Source organism: Antedon mediterranea, chromosome 7 (genome assembly GCF_964355755.1).
Source record: "Antedon mediterranea chromosome 7, ecAntMedi1.1, whole genome shotgun sequence".
NCBI classification, from domain to species: Eukaryota; Metazoa; Echinodermata; class Crinoidea; order Comatulida; family Antedonidae; genus Antedon; species Antedon mediterranea.
Window position 1 is genome coordinate 2509155 of NC_092676.1, and position 18984 is coordinate 2528138.

Genomic DNA, 18984 nt, shown 5'->3' on the forward strand with positions numbered 1-18984 from the left:
ATAATTTTGTAGTGACATTAAAATGCCATATTCAACAACAACAATTTAAGATATTTTTTTTCAGGGGGACAATACCAATGAATAACTAATCTTTTAAACAGACTTAAAAGTAAGATCATTTTGTCATGTAATATCTACTTCCTTATTAATGACTAACTTGATAATTAATGAGAGGACGTTAATTACTTAGAGATATCTTTTTCTGGTACAGTCTAAATGAAATAATTATTTTATATTAGTTGAAGCATAATGATTTAATGTTAATAATAATAATGATTTAATGTTATTAATTTACTTTTCTACTGTACAATATGATAATATTTTGTATTAGTTTTTAAAGTATAGGCCCATTCACACTAGGACGATAACGATCGACGATAATAGACAATAATTTGCATTTTTCATACATAAAATAAAAGAAATATAAAACCTTTTCATTCTAGAACTATAGAGTAACCATCTATGCTGCCTTTAATGAAAATAATATTTCCACACGTCCAATCAAATGATGTCATGATTAGTAAGAAAAATATATCGTTACAATACAACGATTTTATTGTTTTATTGATCATGACGTCATTTGATTGAATTTTCAAAAATATTAATTTTATCAAAGACAGCATACATGATTATCCTATAGTCCTAGAACGAAACCCTTTCTAATTTCTTTTGTTTTATGTTTAAAAAAATGCATGCTTATATATTTATCGTTATCGTCCTAGTGTGAATGGGCCTTAAGGCTGTAAAATTTGTCCTAGTTCAGGACACTTGCCGAACCTGGTGACAACTTGTTGCTTTTTGCAGATGTGAAAAGGGTATTATCAAATGTGCTAAATCTATATGATCAAACTTATATTATAATAATAATAATACTTTGTTTTATATGTAATTTATTACTGTAGTTTCAGACATTACCAGTAAAATATATTTAGAAAAAAGTTACTACAACATGTAAAAACTGATAAAGACTCAAAAGTAGTCCCAATGGGATAGTCATAAGTGGTTTGACTAGAGTAATGAAATAGTTATCACACCTCTCCCTGCAGTTCCACTTATAAATATTGAACTTTAAAATTGAATAGTTCATAGAATTTTTATTTGTCGATTCGAAATATTGTTTTTTGTTCTTCCTGAATTCTAAATCTTTTTTTCTGCATAAATTTAACGCCTTAACCCCGTCTAGTCTCTCAGTCTGTCTGTCAGTCCCTAGTCTGCCTCCCAAGACATTATATATTATTTCTATTTATTGGTGTTTTTAAAAGAGTTGTTCATAATCTATTTTTTTTAATTTCCGTTTACGGCATATAGTCTACTGTTGTATGGTAATTAACCTATGGTGGCAGGGTGTACCAGTCGTGTGCTTTTTCTCTCTAAAATACATTTTTTGAAAGGATATTTACCGTATTCAAATAATCAGGTCAGTTAAAATAAACTGCATGATGCTATATTTTTTAATTTCCTGCTTTTGAACTAATTAATATTATGAAGAAAGTTTTGGTCTTTTCTTTCAGCCTGTTTTAAAACTTTCATGTTTTTTTAAATTGTATTTTATTAAATCCAGATTTATCCAAGCATTGTTTTTACAATATCCAGTATAGTAAAAACCTGGTTTAAGACCCAACAGTGGGCCCCTTAATAGGGGTATCCATTGAATAGGGATATGTCCCTTGAATGGGTGTTAGACAGTAGTGTTAATTAAAACGTGTATTTCATCATGTTTGTTTCACAGGAAAAGTGTCCACTTAATAGACCCGTCCTCTAAATAGGGATGTCCCAAAGGAGGGTTCAACTGTACTACCATATTCCAAGTTTGTTTGTAGGTAGAACTAGCAACGGGAAAAACAGAAACAGTGAAAGCTAAAAGTGAAACGAATGAATGACGACGATCATGTGGTTTCTGTACCATGCCGTACATGGAAGAGATACTTTCTACTCATAGATAACATTCGCACTTTAATTCCAGTAGTTGCAACAACCCGACGGGATACTGGAACAAACTAATTGAACATATCCGTATCAGGGTTTAATCCATCCGTACACAGGCTATTGGCATTGTTGAATTTTCCCTGTGAAATTAATTTTGCTTTTTGCTTTATTAATTTTAAATACAATGGTAAAATCCTCTATTAAGGGGACACCTTCAGGATCCAATGTAAGTGTCCCCTTTTAATAGGGGTGTGTGTGAATAGGGTTAGCCAGAGTTTTAAACTGTATACAGGCTTTTCTTTGCAAATAATAAATAATACTAATAAATGGGGCTTATATAGCGCATAGCCTCAATAATAATAATCCTTTAATAGGGATGTCCCCTGAATAGTATGTTATTATAATGCAGTCTTCGTTCATATGGAGTATAATCATGTTATGTCCTCAAGCATCCAAATTTGTTCTTAATTTGGTTTCTATTTTCACAAACTGTAATTAAAAGTACTGTCACTATATTCAGAAACTTTCCCTTTAAACTTACCTGGGAATGACTTCCTGTAAAATTTTATGTCATCTTCGTTCTTCGTCTGTGTGTTCATAAAACGTGGTAAAATTAGATTGATCTGCTCAATTGTTTATTATTAATATTAGTCGTATACACAGAAGGTTTTACAAGAACAGCTGCTAATTTTTGTAGAATATCACATTTGAAAGAATTTACAATTGTATTTATCAACTTAAAGAGGTATTGTCAAATGTTGTTTTGTTTACAAGTTTAAGCTTCTGTAGGGTTGGTTCACATTGAAGTTATTTTGTAGAAACAATCATGATATGCAGAAAATCTCATAGCTAGGAAGGTTGGAAGTGTCACAACAAAACTGAACGTATAGTAGTAGATATGTCTGATATATGGGGATACACACTGTAATTCTATGCAAATTACCCTTTTTGTTCAGCTTTAACACTTGTCACTTTAACACATATAAATGTAACATGATGGTTTGAATGTACTCCATGTTTTTTCTGAAGTTCCCTTTTCAAACTAAAGAACAAAAAGAACCCCACTTTATAAATCATGGCTACGGCCTTGCATCTTAATCAATTTCGTTGCTAGGTCATTATATTATTATTATATTATTGTTATTGTTTTTATGAATGTTTTTCTTATTTTAATATTTTTATTTATGACCTTGGTGATACTGTAATGTATCTTAACCTATTTCGTTGCTACATCATTAATTTATTGAATTTATGAATTATTTATTAATTATATTTTTATTTTTAATTGTAAGAATAATTGAAGGTTGCTTTATTCATAGGATGTGATATAACTAGCACAGTGACATTGTAAGTGACATTGATCAAATCTTTAAGTGACATTTAAATCTGTTAATTAATCTTTCAGTAAGGGATTTAATCCAACTTATTAATCTCGATAATTCCTTAAATTAAAGACACAGGAGTAGGATCATAAGAGATTATTATTCTAATCTATTTCCTCTGTTGAAAATAAGATTTGAATTTTTTAAAGCACTTGCCTTTAATGAATTTTTTATTGTGCTTTCTGAATGTCATCTTATAATCGACAAGTAGGAAGATCCATACCAAGTTTCACTAAAAAATGAAATATTTTTTGGTTGAAAATCCCATAATTGTTCTTTAAATCAACAATTCATATAATACCGTATTTCGACTAGTAAGAGTAGGTTATGTGAAGTGAAGGTTTAACAAATTATTTTCGTTATAATGGTTTGGCATTTTATGTTTTGTCATCTTATTCGGTTGTTTAAAAAAAATTTAAATCTGTTGTTCAACTCAACAAAACTCCTTACAAGCATTCACCAGCTTTGAAGTCAACAGATACAAAGTATCCGTCAATGACGGCCATGTGTCTTCAGAAAAGGACGGCTACAAGAACGATTACGGTATTCTAGGTTTTAGAGAAAAATTCATGAAGGAAAGGAATGTTATCGTATTTTTAGAGTCGTCATCAAATTCTAATCAACTACATTCAAGATGTTGTCTAATATCCTAAATATTTAATCAATGTTATGTTGAGAGTTTGAAATGGGAAATAACATATAAAAATATTAAAAAGTTAATTAATATAAAAACTGATGTTTCCTGTGTGTATGCTAGTGGGTCAGGGTTAAGGTACATAGTCATTTAAGGACAAACAAGTGTCAAACTCCTTATCATTAGTTCCCCCAACTACTGTACCCCCTGTTTTTAATCTGTTAGTTCCTACATTATTTACGTCTTAACCCTCAGTTCCTATCTCAGGCCCCCTCCCTTATCAGCTGTGTTAAGCCTTGTCTACACTATCAAACTTGATGTGACAAAATAATGTTATGTGCCTATACATGGACATGATGGTGTCATATCACTACCAAATTTGGGCATTTGTCACTATCATATTTTGACACGTCACTTTTTTGTCAAACTAGTTTGATAATGTAGACAGAGCATTAGATCATTCTTATGTCAACTCCACCCAGAAGCCTCTCTGTTTCCTGTTATCATTTAACGGTTTATTTATGATAGATTAAAGTCATCAAGAACTTAACATATTTGCTTAAAATGATATCATATTTTCTTATCATACCAGTTTGTATTTCCACTAGTACCAACCCCCTTCCCCAGTCAGGAACTTACAATGATTCAATAATTTCTGCGTCCTACTTATCCTAGCTTGACGGATCTTTCTTGCCCTGTCTGTAGCTACTGTACATTCCCGTTCTGGAACAAAAATGTTTAAGTTAATCATTTTATTATTGCAACAATTGTTTGTTTTTTACAAAGTAATATGCCTTTTATAGATTTAAACCATGTTGACACTTCCACAAATTTGCCAATTTGCTGAAAGTTGTGAAAGGTGCGAGAAAATGTGTGAAATGCGTCAATTTACATTACATATATTTATTTTCCCTTCTCAGCTTGTACATGTTGTATGATTTATCTGGCGCCATATATGATTTGTTAACCTCGTAATTTAATGTGATGATGTATCTATCACAACAAACTGCAATTATTTCCTAAATGATTTATAAGATATGAGAAATTTAATGATTGATATATCAAGAATTTTATTTTTAATAATCAGTGGGGCTTTTGATTTCAACATTGGTATGTAAGTAGCTTCATTAGTAGATATTGCATTGAAATAACTGAATCAACTTGATTAGTTCAGAATAGAGAAACTTGTTCATTAGCAGGTACCTGTACAGTAGTAATCTGTGTCAAACTATGACAAAAGACATTGCTGATTGCTCCAGGCTAAAATAAGGAATGTATCACATCCCTGGAGTAAGCCTGCCTCTTCATTAGCATAATCTCTGAATTCCATACACCCTCTGAAGGACCTTTGACCTGTTTGCTTAGCAATACCTGCTGGCCTCGATTGAGTTATTTAGTGAGAGTTTGGGCATTTTGAAGATTGTTGTGTTTAGCTCACTGCAACCGTTTAACCAAATTTGGGAGAACTTTTTTAGGAATTATTTCAAGACATTGTTGTCAGAAGATATTCTTCAATTCAATTCATCTGTTGTGATATTTCATAAACAATTATTTTTTTAAGGAAGATTCGACAAACTGTGTTCTGATATTTCATCACATATAAGATTTGACACAATTTTGCAGAGTGCAACAAGTAGTGTGTCTCCTTGGATTATATAATATTCCACGCTATTATTGTCGTTATCCGTTACCCTTTTGATCGACGTGAGTCATCAGTTTATGGCTAAAAGTTGTCATTTTAATTAAAATAATTGATACATCAACGAAAGGGGTTTTTAATCAGAATTTTTAGTCAATCGTTTCAAAGATTTACCAACTTTCCAGAACTTTTCAGATGTTAAAAACTAATAAATTTTCTCTCCATTGGTTATGAGAAGTGAAAATAACCTTTTTAATTATTTTTATAATCATAACCTGAGAATTTCTTAGTTTTGAAACAAAAAGTTTTGATCAGCAACAGGAAGTAAATAAGTTACTAACCTACATTCCTTTGGAGCAAGTCACAAAAACATCGTCATCTCTTCGTCATCCAAGTTGGTTTCAGATCAGAATCAAATCCTGATAGGTTGTACAAGAAGGTTGAAACTTATTAAAGGACTCACTGAATGCTTTTAACTTACTAAGCTAGCCTTGTTATGATTGGTAATAGCCTAGCAAGCTAGGGTTACCAGCACCATCGTCATACACAGCCATGATTCATCCATTTTGTTAGCTGCTGATTGTTGAGTCCTGTGTCATTTCTGTAGGCAGATTTCAGCAGCTGCTCTGTTTTTGCACCCTTTGCCAAATTATCTTGTACCTGTCATCGAGTACAATTGATTTATAAATTTTGTGGGAATATCTTTGGAGATTTACAATACAATCATGTTTCGAAGAAGAAAGAAGAAAGTTAAGCTAAATGGTAAGTTTTAATGTTGAGGTGTACATTTTTTTTAATGATATTTGTGTACTGTAAAGAATTGATACACTGTCGTAGATATAACTTTTTATTGGTTGAATAATTTGTTATAAAATAATTTATTCACATCAATGTAAGTTAAAGTAAGTGTAAATGGATTTTCAATTTTTGAGTTAGGTTATTTATTTTTTGAAGAAAAAAAGTATACCATAAAGTGGTCAAATGGTTATGACGCTCGCCTTGTCGGTGATAGGTCACAGGTTCAAATCTTGTAGAAGTTATATTATTAACACACAATTAATTTATGAGACTATATCCCTTGTATGCTTGTTGAACCTAGTAAAATATCAAAAAATGTCCCAGTAAAATCCTATATTATCTTTGAATCTATTTTATACAATTAATATGAAATTAGATTTATTTGTTGGAGTGAATTGTCACTAAGATAATTTTTACTGAGGAATTTAATTTCTATATTGCTGCTTCTGCCATGAATATCAACCGCTACTTAAATTAAATTGTACAATAAAATATAAAGATAAAGTATTATACAATAAACTACTAGACTGTATACAATATTGATTATTGAAAATGAAATATGATACTCCAAGAACAATGTATTGAAGAACATAGAAAAGAAAAGCTATAAAGAAGTCTTTAAAAAAAAACCAAAACAGAAACTTTGTTTATAGGATACTTCTTTTATATTGTATATTTTATGTCATCTTTCTGTCTATCAAATGATTATGAACTTAGAACGCATCCAGGGGCCATTTAATTGACAGTAGTACATTAAAACCACAAAAAGAATAGATATGGTGTACTTAACAAATACTGGTGATTTCCATGAGAAACTCTAACATAAAGCTCTGTCTACACTATCAAATTAGTTTGACAAAAAAAGATATGATGAATATGGTAGTGATATGACATGATCATGTCCATATGGCCACATCACATTATTTTTGTCACATAAAGTTTAATAGTTACACAGCTTTACAATAAACTTAAATAAAGATATCATAGTGAGACTGAATTGACTAGGTTGTGTTGGATAAGGATAGGCCTACAATAGGGCATTTAGAAACAAATTAATTATTATGCCTAAAGAAGTTAGTATCATGTCCTCCTATTGTTGAATAAAGGTATGAAATCTATTTTGAAATGCTAATTCCCCTCTTCCTACCAGTTCTTCTTTCCTCCCTTCCAAGATACCTTCATTTGCTTCACTTTTTAATAATTAAGGGAAGCAAATTATATGTTCTCAATATTTTCATTTTATTTAACTCATTTCGAATAATAGTTAAGCATGTACAAGTACAACTAGACACTACTCTAACCATCTGTTGTGGAATAAAAATGTTGATAAAAAAAACGAGAGACAGAAGGGAATAGATTATACTGAGAGTAAACTTAATCATTTATTCACAGTTTTATTAATTATTTATAGAGTGATTAATGTTTGATGCATATCCTCTTTTTTCTCCGATCACTCATCTAATAATGTCAGCCTTAACTTGGATTCACACTGCTTTCTCCGATCACTCATCTAATAATGTCAGCCTTAACTTGGATTCACACTGCTTTCTCAGATCACTCATCTAATAATTTGCTATTAATGTCAGCATTAACTTGAATTCACACTCCATTTCATTCATTGATTTACTTATGTATTCATTGAATCTTAAATGTTGTCATAAATATTGATGATTATCTTCTAACTTTAATAGTTTCATAGACATGGTTTTTAAATTTGTTTTCACCTTTGACATAGATATATTAATTATTGTTTGTTTATGCTGTCTGCCAAAACCATATTTGGAAAGGTTTTAGACAACCATGTCAAGGGTCACAGAAAAATCTAATACCGGCATCTTTGTAAAGGAGTAATTTCTTGAATCCTGATTTGATTTTTTAATTAGGATGAAGTAAAATTAATTAACAAAATGCACTGATTAAATATAAAGAACAAACAGGCATTTGAAGTGGCTGGTGGCTGGTGTCCATTTATGAGAGAAGATCCAGGAGGAGAGTTCAACTGCTTCAAGCATACTGTTTATTAGGTTATATTGCATCATCATGCAATATAACCTTATTAATAATTATTATTATTATAAAAAAAATTATACTTTAGAAATATAAATGAAGTGACCACATTATGCCAACCCCTGGTTTGTGACCTCTCTCCCCTAGTTTGTGACATCTTCCCCTGGTTTGTGACCTCTCTCCCCTGGATTGTGACCTCTTTCTCCCTCACATTCAAATTTCATTTCTTTTTTAATTTCTCAATGTGTCAACATCTAGATAACTTTCAATATGTGGGTAGGCTGTAAGTGCACACATCTCATCTCGTCCACTATCAAAACAAAATTGAAATATTAATATTGACGTATTAAACTTATTTTATTTCTTTATATTTTATTATTTTATTGTAAATTGCATGGTATTCTGTCTTTCATAAATGCCAATGAAACTAAAGTGCACAGCAATAACAACATTAACTTGATTTAAAACCACCCCCATATTCCTCATGTTATTTCCTCATGCGAAGTAAATAACACGTCTGTTCCTTCTGTTGTAATGTTAAAAAAATGTTAACAAACTTAAGTGAAGCATAGAGAACATAGCATTTAATGTGAAACTTTTCTAAATCTCTGTCTACACTATCAAACTTTATGTGACATAAAAATGTTATTTACCTATATATAGATATGATGATGTCATATCACTAACATATTTGGGCACATCACACTTTTTTGGTCAAACTAGTTTGATAGTGTAGACAGAGCTTTAAATCATAGAAGTTTTAATGGTTTTGAAATCATAAAGTGCAAACAAAAATTCTTGGAGCATTGGAAACAAGTAAAAAAAGGGAGAAAGTATTAGTTTATATGTCAGCACATAAACAGAAATATGGGGATACGTAATGCCCAGGGTTTAAGCTACAGACCTCTCAAACGTTGGCAATATTTGATTGATAACCCATCACGCTTTAAAGATGTATTCTCCCCAAAAACATGAAAAATGAAAATTAATTAAATTAGATTTTGAATAGGTTATTTTGTAGTTTTAATAAAGTTTATCACTTCCGTAGAAAAAAAATTGCTTTACAATTACGGTTTTTTCAGTTAAATAATTTTGTTCAGATCCAATTTTTGGTCAAATTGGATACTATTATGGGACATTAAAGTGGCATATTCAACAACAAAAATGTTAAAATAAAAATGTTAAAATAAAAATGTTAAAATAAAAATGTTAAAATAAAAATGTTAAAATAAAAATGTTAAAATAAAAGTGTTAAAATAAAAATGTTAAAATAAAAATGTTAAAATAAAAATGTTAAAATAAAAATGTTAAAATAAAAATGTTAAAATTATTTTTCAGACATCTTTAATAATCATCCTCTGTGCTTGAAAACAAGACATTAGTTACCCGCGAAGTTCAATGACCTCTAATAATTAGATTCATTTTTGCCAACATCAATCACTCAACCCTACCCCCACTCTAGCAATACTTGTTTACAGCGCCTTCTAATGAGCTACCGTTTACCCTGCTGAACACTGATTGGTGCTGACACATTTGTTCTTCTGAAGAAAGCGATAGTAATATCATTAATGCCTACCAGATGTACCTATCTGAAAATTAATGATAAGAGGTTTACCTTTACCGTTTAATTTAAAACATTTCTTCTTGTTATGAGTTTATTAAAGAGTTTTATGCCATCTACGTTAAATGATTATGTTTATTAGGACAGGTATAGTGCACCAAGCTGTCATTTAGATATCTTAGTTTAAACTTGATGTGCCCATTTGGTAGTTACTAGGTAATAGTTTAAAACTAAGATATTTTTATTGCCAAAAAATGACAGGGAGATATAAAAGTGCCAAAATCTTACTGTATTTATTAAGCTCTGTCTACACTATCAAAGTAATTTGACAAAAAAATGTGTGATGTACCTATGTACACATGCATTACTACCATATTTGGTACAACATTTTTTTGTCACATAAAGTTTGATTGATAGTGTAGACAGAGCTCAATGTATTGTATAGTATGTGAAATAACCGCCTAAAAGTCCGTTCTTTTCAAAATGAATATTGATTTTGTATAAATTAAACAAAATGTGCCACTGAACACCAATACAAAGAAGTCTATCCAGCCGAGTATAGATGAAGACCATGGGCTTAAAGTTAAAGAAATGGGATTATAACCGATATGAACTTCTAGAGCTAAGCTAATTCAATGAATTTAAGGGGAAGGAACATTAACCAAAGATTACTCCGACCCCCCTCCCTTCCTCCATGAAATTAGGTCATCAAGATAACACTCTTTTTGGGCAATATCAGGGTTCATCTACCATTACCATCAATTTGTATTTTAATAACATAATAACAGGCAAAATATTATTATCACAGTGGACATGTTGTAAACGACATCCCAAATAAGTTGACCCTATGCTTATTATAATTTATCTGCCCCTACATATCTATCAAGACTACCCACCCCAACGACAAAATGATTGTGTGCTTTAGCTTACCTATTCCCCATGGGAAGAGTATTTTCCCCTTGCTTCTTTTCGATACCTGTCTCAGCCTGCCTACGTTCCCATTGGGACATGATATTCATCTCCCTGTTTCTTTTTGATATATTGCCTTAACCTAGCTTTGGGACGTGGTATTAACTACTTGTTTGGGCTTATAATTGGACCCCTTTCTATCCCATCTGTCTTCCATTTGAGACCATAGTACATAGTACCTAGCCCCTGCTTATAAGGGGTATAATCCTGTACAATATGTGTGGTCTTTATCCCTGTTTTTACATTGCTTTTATGGTCTGCCGAGTTTGTTGATGAGATAGTTAATGGGAGTTTATTTTTCTGATTATTTTCACAATCATGAATTATTAACTGAAGACGGCAATATCTACCACAGCCTGGATTTTTATGTCCATGTCATTTTGTCCACAAAAGAAGCAAAAATTGTCTTGAGCACATGTCTATTTTGTGCCTAGTTTATCTGGATAAACCGACAATAGCCGTTTCTCCTCGAAGAGCAAGATAAAACCTCGAAAAGAGAAATTTTCATTGAACACCCCTCTTCACAAATGGTATAGTACATGAACTATGCCATCATCATTTCTTTTCGAGACATGAGAGAGTAAACATGTCTTCAAGAGAGCTTGCACAGTGCTTTTGCAATAGATATTTATCATTACTTCTGCACTTGTCTCTTTGAAAAGGGCACTTCAGAAAATATAAAAAGGGATTCGTTCGACCATTTAAAGCTGTGACTACATGCGTCGTTTTTCAATACATCATATAAATCAATATTTATACTTGTTATCAATACCAATACTATAGGTAGTGACATAATAAACAATGATGATTATATAAACACACCTACATTGAGGTATGTTAGCCTTGAACATGATGGAATTTTAATGATGTGATAGAATTTAATCTACTAATGTTGTAAAATGCCGTACTGTATGAACTCTGGCTGAACCTTTAATGACAAAATGATACTCAATAGATTTACATTTCCCTGAAGCTCCGTCCATATATGGACATGATGATGTCATATCACTACCGTATTTGGGCATATCACTACCGTATTTGGGTACATCACACTTTTTGTCAAATTAGTTTGATAGTTTAGACAGAGCTTTAGAGAAAAATGAAACTCTAAACTATCTATGAATGTGTAAGAGACCATGGCAAAACTATTCTACTGCAATTACTGCAGTTACTGCATTTTAGCCTGTTTATGCAATTAAATAGCAAGATTTTTTTTGGTAATCATACACACTGTTTGTTTGTGATGCTCTTTTAAGTTCTCCCATAGCAAAGCTATGATAAATAATGTTTAGCTCTGTCTACACTATCAAACTATTTGTGCCCAAATATGGTAGTGATATGCTCAAATATGGTAGTGATATGACATCATCATGTACATATATGGGCACATCACATGTTTTTGTCACATAAAGTTTGAAAGTGAGTGTAGACAGAGCTTTAAATTGATTTTACATTGGTTAACATCAGATCATCACAGTGTGTGATTTATACGTTTGATTTATGCATAGATGAACTGCTCAACATCCCCTATCATCTCTTGATATTCACATTTGTAGTCAACTCACACGGTCATTTAACACTTCTTTTGTTTTATGGTCAAGACAAATAATTGTTTTTCAACTGTCTGACTAGCCAAGTCATTATTGTCTATTAAGCAATTCCTGTGAACCCTGCGATTATCGTTGTTCACGCATCGCTTCACACGTCCTATTTTGGGAAATAAAGTGAGCATTTGTTGAAAACAACCTCACTGTGTTATTGTCTTTTCGAAATAATACAATGTCCTGTCGGCTGTCACATGGTACATATTAAAATATTTGTTTCCGTTGATTTTGAAAATCTTTATGTCGCTGATTTTGGTGACGTTTGCACAATGTGACCTATATTTTTTTTTAATTGCTCTTTATTTTTTTCCTCCTTTTTTTGCTTTTCTATTTTATAGATAAAGATTTTTTTAATCGGATAACATATTTTGTTTTTTCCACTGATGTCAATGTATTTTGCAAAGTAAAAATTATTTTGACAGATATATAACAGTAGAAAACTATATTAAACTCTTTACCATAACTGAATATGGCCATACAAAGTGTTTTAACATAAAGAACTTTATAATTCTAATACAGTATGTTATATCACTAAGGATAATTTCATCCTCGAGTATAATCCCACCCCTAATTTAGACTAAATTCAGATAAGACTTTAATTGTTAATGCAATCCAAGTATAATCCCACTCCCTAATTTCTCCTTATTTTTCTCTTTCCCCCTGCCCACTTTCCCACTCTCCTAGCTTAATACAGACCTATAGTGATTTAAGAAGGAACTACCAAACAACAGCATTACAATGAGTGTTGTGATAGCTTCTGCATCCACAACACTCTTTTTGAAGGTATTTGCTTTGCTGACCAATTGAAAAATGTGAAATTAATATTTAGCAGAACACCATGTGCTCTTGGAGTCAAATACGTGTCAATACATATAAAGTGATCACGATGCATAACATGATGTAATTTGTAAGGAATTATGGGATCAGAAAAAAGGGCTTTATAGATTACAGTACAACTTGGCGGAATGACCTGATATGGAGATAAGATAATGATAAATTGCAAAAATCAATAACCCTATTTAGACTTTTATTTTCCCAAGGTGCCATTATATATTTCCAATAACAACAGGTTCAATTTGAGGTTATTTAGTTATCAATCTTAAATCTATGGGGGGAAAATGAACAAGAAATAGTTCTTACCAAAAAACGCTGATCGACTACTTTTTGACGTTACAGTTTTAATGATTGTTCTTCAGAAATAATGATTTATTATCGATTATTTTTTTTAACAATCAGTAGTAAACATTTTGTGTAGCGTAAATATAACCTATTTATTTAGTTATTAGGATTATTATTAATTAGTTGATGTTATGTAATCTTGCTTTGTTGTCAATAGAACAATCTTGACCAATCATGCAACAGTTTGGAATAATCTGCCACTTGTGATTGGTCAAATTACTTTTGTTGTTTGTACATCATCATTGCATTCCATCATAATTGAGAATAAAACTTTTAAAAATCTAAAATTATATACAATATATATTATTATTAAATTTGATTAAAATTTCACATTGAATATGATGTCCCTATATAACGACATATTAAATTTATTTAGCATGTCATGTGTAACAGTTATTAAATTTAATTAGCATGTCATGTGTAAAAATTATTAAATTAAATGTCATTGTGTCCTGAAATCTATTCTTCCTGTCAATGTACCCATTGTCATTGTTCTCTTGTACTACATATTGTACCCTTAAATAGTTTCCTGAATTATGTGTCATCTTCAATCTCCCCCCAAAAAAATCTCCCAATTATAGAGTTCTCATTTCAAATTTTCCATTTTACAATGAGTGTACAGTACTTAGAAAAGTTAAGAGGAATGACTTTTTAAGTTCCAATGATTCATAGTTTGACAAATGGATGAGCCTTTAAGTGACATTAACAACATTGTCACGCATGACAAGGTACTTAGAGTTGTCTAAAGATAAGGGGCGCCATGTCCACTACAAGGGACATGTGTTTATTAGTTAACTTTCTTTTTGTGTAAGTATCTTCGTGTTGTCTATTGAGACCAAACTAAATACAGTATCATTCCCAAACTACATTATACACAGTCATCTAGAAGCCCTCCGATGGGGGACCTCTATTAAGGGCACATTACAAAAAGTAATGTGCGGGCAACCTTCTATTCTTGGCTGTTGTGCTGTACTTAATGTTAATTGTACTGTACTACAAAATATTGCATTGCTGTTAGAAGGGTTGGATTCAGAAATCTTAGAATTCAATATAATACATTTTGTGTACATTTGGTTGAGGTAAGGTGTTATACTGTGGGAAAATGAGGGGGGGGGGGATCGTGTGGGGAAATTATTCCATATGTAACATTATTAAGATGGCACGTTACTGCAATTTTAGATTAGATTAGAAATTGCTATTTGAACTGTTTTAGTAATCATGAATAATATTTGATTTTGGTTGGAAGGGGTCAATATGCTTTTTGTCATCAACATTTGTTCTAAGAAAGGGCCAAAAACTGATGGATTTCTAAAGCTTAAAATCCTCTTGCAATTATGTTGTCATTTTCTGGGGTGTTACTTTCCCCTGTAACACATTTCTGGTAATCTTCTCTGCGCTTTTGCTTTACTGTTACCTATCCAGGCTGTTACATACGTCAGTACGTAATTGGTACTAATTCCACGAGGGAGTGTTACGATGTGTCTCGCAATTGCTACATGACATTTCCTTTAGTATTACCTCTTAGCGGGAGCTTGTCAGCCATATTGTTTACGCTTTGATTGACATATTACGAGAAATGTTGAGTTTAGAAACAAATATTAGAACACAATCTGTATTTGTTTAAGTTTGATAAATTATAACAGTTTCCCTCATTGAGAGCTTGAGTCAGAGTTAATAAATGTGCTTAGCAAAAAAATCATCTTAACTTTTAAACGTTTTTTAAGTCAATGCTTTTGCTTAAATCGGTTTCAAATTAACCTAAGCTAAGGTTTTTACCCTTTTTTTTTCAATTCAAGGAAAAACAAAACTAGTTTTGATCTATAAATAAAACCTCAGTTTTTCACTTAAGTGCTTAACTGTCTTTACTTAAGCAGAAGATTGATAAATTCCTGCACTTTTATGTAAATACTTGATTCAATTCTATTATTTATTTTTTCCACATAATTATTCAGTTTTTTTCAAAAATGAATTCTAGGTATTGGCTTGTGGTTTTGGGATTAAGGGCATATCACAGGCAAAGGTTCAAGCCAAGGGTTTTTGGTTGAGAGATAAATTTAGACTCCATCAACAGTTTCGTTTAAGCGTCTTTCATAATATAGGCCTCTGAAATTCATCGGCACATATTCAGCATATATTTTAATATTGAATTGTATTATTAATGAATGTTGAAATATAGATAGTATCTTTATTTAGGGCATGATATTTTATGCAAACTAGTTTGAGGTATAAATTCTTTCTGCATAAAAAGGATTTTCATAACAAAACTGCAACAATAAATAAAATACACATTTACATTCTAATTAAAATGTCTTCAAATGCTTTAGTATTTTTTTAGATTTAATTACATTAGAATAACCCATTTCCCTCCCCTCTTTCTTCTTCTTAACAAAGAACATTTATGAAATAAAAATTCATGAATCTCATAGTTGAGTTTGAGATTAAAGAGATAAATTCTTATTTATTATTCTTAGGTATTATTTCAATGCAAATGCTATATTGTACGTTATTTGTAAATTTATGTCGTTCATTCATTCCCTTTATTTTGAATGATTATTAAACATATACTTCTGCTCATTTCCACTTCTCGTCTCTTTCTTCACTTTATTTATACCAGTTTATTTATATCCCACTTATTCTAGTTTATCAATGTATAAATATTGCATGGTGATATAACATGATGTCAAATAGAATCAAAAGTATGACTCATATAATAATAAAAGTTCATTATTGAGGTCTTTCGGTTTCATTTTGTTTTTGTTATACAGTAGGTGAATAATAAGTGACTTTCTGGCAAAATAGAGTAGAGTAGTTTACAAAAGCTATCACAGCGCTTGATTGGTTTGTGAGCATGTGCAGATGGCTATCAGTAATAATAATATTCACTTTTTAAAGCTCTGTCTACACTATCAAACTAGTTTGACAAAAAAAGTTTGATGTTCCCAAATATGGTAGTGATGTGCCCAAAGATGGTAGTGATAGGACATCATCATGTCCATATATGGGCATATCATATTTGTTGTCACATAAAGTTTGATAGTATAGATAGTGCTTAAGTAAATAGAAAAGAAATGTAGTTTAAATATACAGTAATAAAGTATAAAGTTGGGTCAGAGAGCATGGTACAAAATGTTTATGATTTTGTTTTCTAGGTACATTACATAATAATAAAAATAAAAGAATCCTTTATTGCAGTTTTACAAAACCACAAACAAAATTTAATGGAATGGTCTTTGACCACATATCTATCTGTATATTCATTTTGGTAAAGATCTTGTAATTACTTTTTGAATAATCCTGCTAACAAATAAACAAACAAACACACGCTACCGATTACATATACCTCCTTGGCGGAGGTAAGCTAGTGCGTGTGAACACAACTTACACTATTGTGTGTGAACACATCTTAAATTAGTGCGTGTGAAAACAGCTTATGAATGAAGAGTACAATATTTAACAAGCTAAAAAATGAAATACTAAATCAAATTTAATCTATTACATGCAATTAAACTGTCAATTACTTTCAAAGATGTCAATCATATTATTAATGAACTTTGACATTTTTTTCTGACTAGATAATCTTTGTAAAATTTTGAAATAGCATTATAGCTATTTTTAAAATTTATATTTACAATTTGTTTTCACAGATTTTGTTGAAAAATGTTTTGATTTTATACATTGCATCTTTGTAATTGAATATTTAGCAAATAATAATTCATATTACTGTAAAATGTTTCTTTTTGTCTCAATTACTAAATGTCATTATTATTGATTAAATCACTTTTTGAATTAATAATCTTGCTAATAACCTGTCGGGCGTTATTGTTTTTTTTATTTTCTTTTCTCTCGTTAATTCGCGCCATTGAACCACGACCATCACTTCATTAGATTTCCTTAAAGTTTATTCACAACAAATAACAATGGAAAATTCCAACAGTTTTCGTCTTGTAATAATTACAAACAATATAAAGGGCAGGAAATTGGTTCTACTTGTTTTTACACGCTACATGTTCACGATTTGTCAAATTCTCTAAGCTCTAATAAAACCAATTTGTAAATTAATAAATTTTAAACAATTATTAATTTCCTTTTACTTTGTAGGCAGTAGCTTGTCGAATATGGAATATAACAATGGCGTTTACGAGGTAAATACGTCCGCCAACAGTAAGTTCATGCCATATCGTCCGGCTGCCCCGAATAAGAACATCGTAGGGTTGTGTGAAGAGTTGCGTTTAGCGTTAGAGAAAACCGGTGATGGGTTTGATGAATGGTCGTTGAAGGAGCAAGTACCGGACAAGACCAGAGCAGTGATTTTAAACTGGATTCAAGGACATAACAAACAGGTATATAAACTCTATTTCATTAATAATATCAAAACCAATTAATTAACTATTAATTGAGAGAATTGTGCCTGGTGTACATACTCTTCACTTTGTATCATGAGCCCAAGTAAACAGCGGGTACTGCACCAACAGGGTTGTAATTGTATTAAACTACTTTGTAGTAGCTTTGCGTCGGGTAGTTGAGTAATTGGTCAGATTTTTTGCCCATACTCTGACGCAAAGATACTCCACAGTAGTTTAATACGATTACAATATAGAAGTATTCTATATTAAACCACTGATTATAGTTTTCGTTGTATGAATACTCTACCATTTTGCTGGAGAAACATCTTCATACTTTCATCCATTCATTCATTAAATTCATTCATTCATTTCTCTTTATTTCGGACTTCATATACTTACTCATAATTAACAAAAATCAATCCATATGATAACTACACACGAGTTTAACTTGACTTAACTAAAAAACAGAAGCTCTTTCTTTGTTTAAGAAGCTTCTACTATTCTACAAGAAAATGTTTACTTATGGTCTGACCTAGATGATCAATTTTTACCTTCTTCAATTCATACCGTGTAAAGCTCTGTCTACACTATCAAATTAATTTGACAAAAAAGTATGATGTGCCCAAATATGGTAGTGATATACCTAAATATGTTAGTGATGACATCATTATGTCCATATATGGGCACTTCACATTTTCTTGTTACATACATAAAGTTTTATAGTGTAAACAGAGCTTTAAGATCATAATAATTTCGTACCAACATTTAGTTTATGTCTGTTCCTCATACTTTTTATTGAAGTTTATATGTTTATAAAAACGATTCAATTGATGTTTCTTGTATATTTTCATCAATTATGTTAAAATTATACAAGTGACTTACTGCTTCATTTTAACTTGTAGATAATTTGACACCTCATTATTTCCAATACGCATTACATAA

General features: G+C 31.0%; 1 protein-coding gene across 14 annotated transcripts in view; it reads left to right on the top strand.

The window, feature by feature from the left end:
• LOC140053840 (liprin-beta-1-like) overlaps positions 1 to 18984 on the top strand; it is a 125535-nt gene that overhangs the window by 33155 nt on the left and 73396 nt on the right. For 12 of the 14 annotated variants that reach the window (XM_072098527.1, XM_072098539.1, XM_072098531.1 and 9 more), the window contains exon 3: positions 17798 to 18039. In XM_072098527.1, coding sequence (XP_071954628.1) covers positions 17798 to 18039 — 242 coding nt within the window. Of the gene's footprint in view, positions 1 to 2565; positions 2672 to 5833; positions 6344 to 17797; positions 18040 to 18984 lie in introns of those variants that run through there. The other 2 variants (XM_072098536.1, XM_072098530.1) reach the window with 2 other exon arrangements.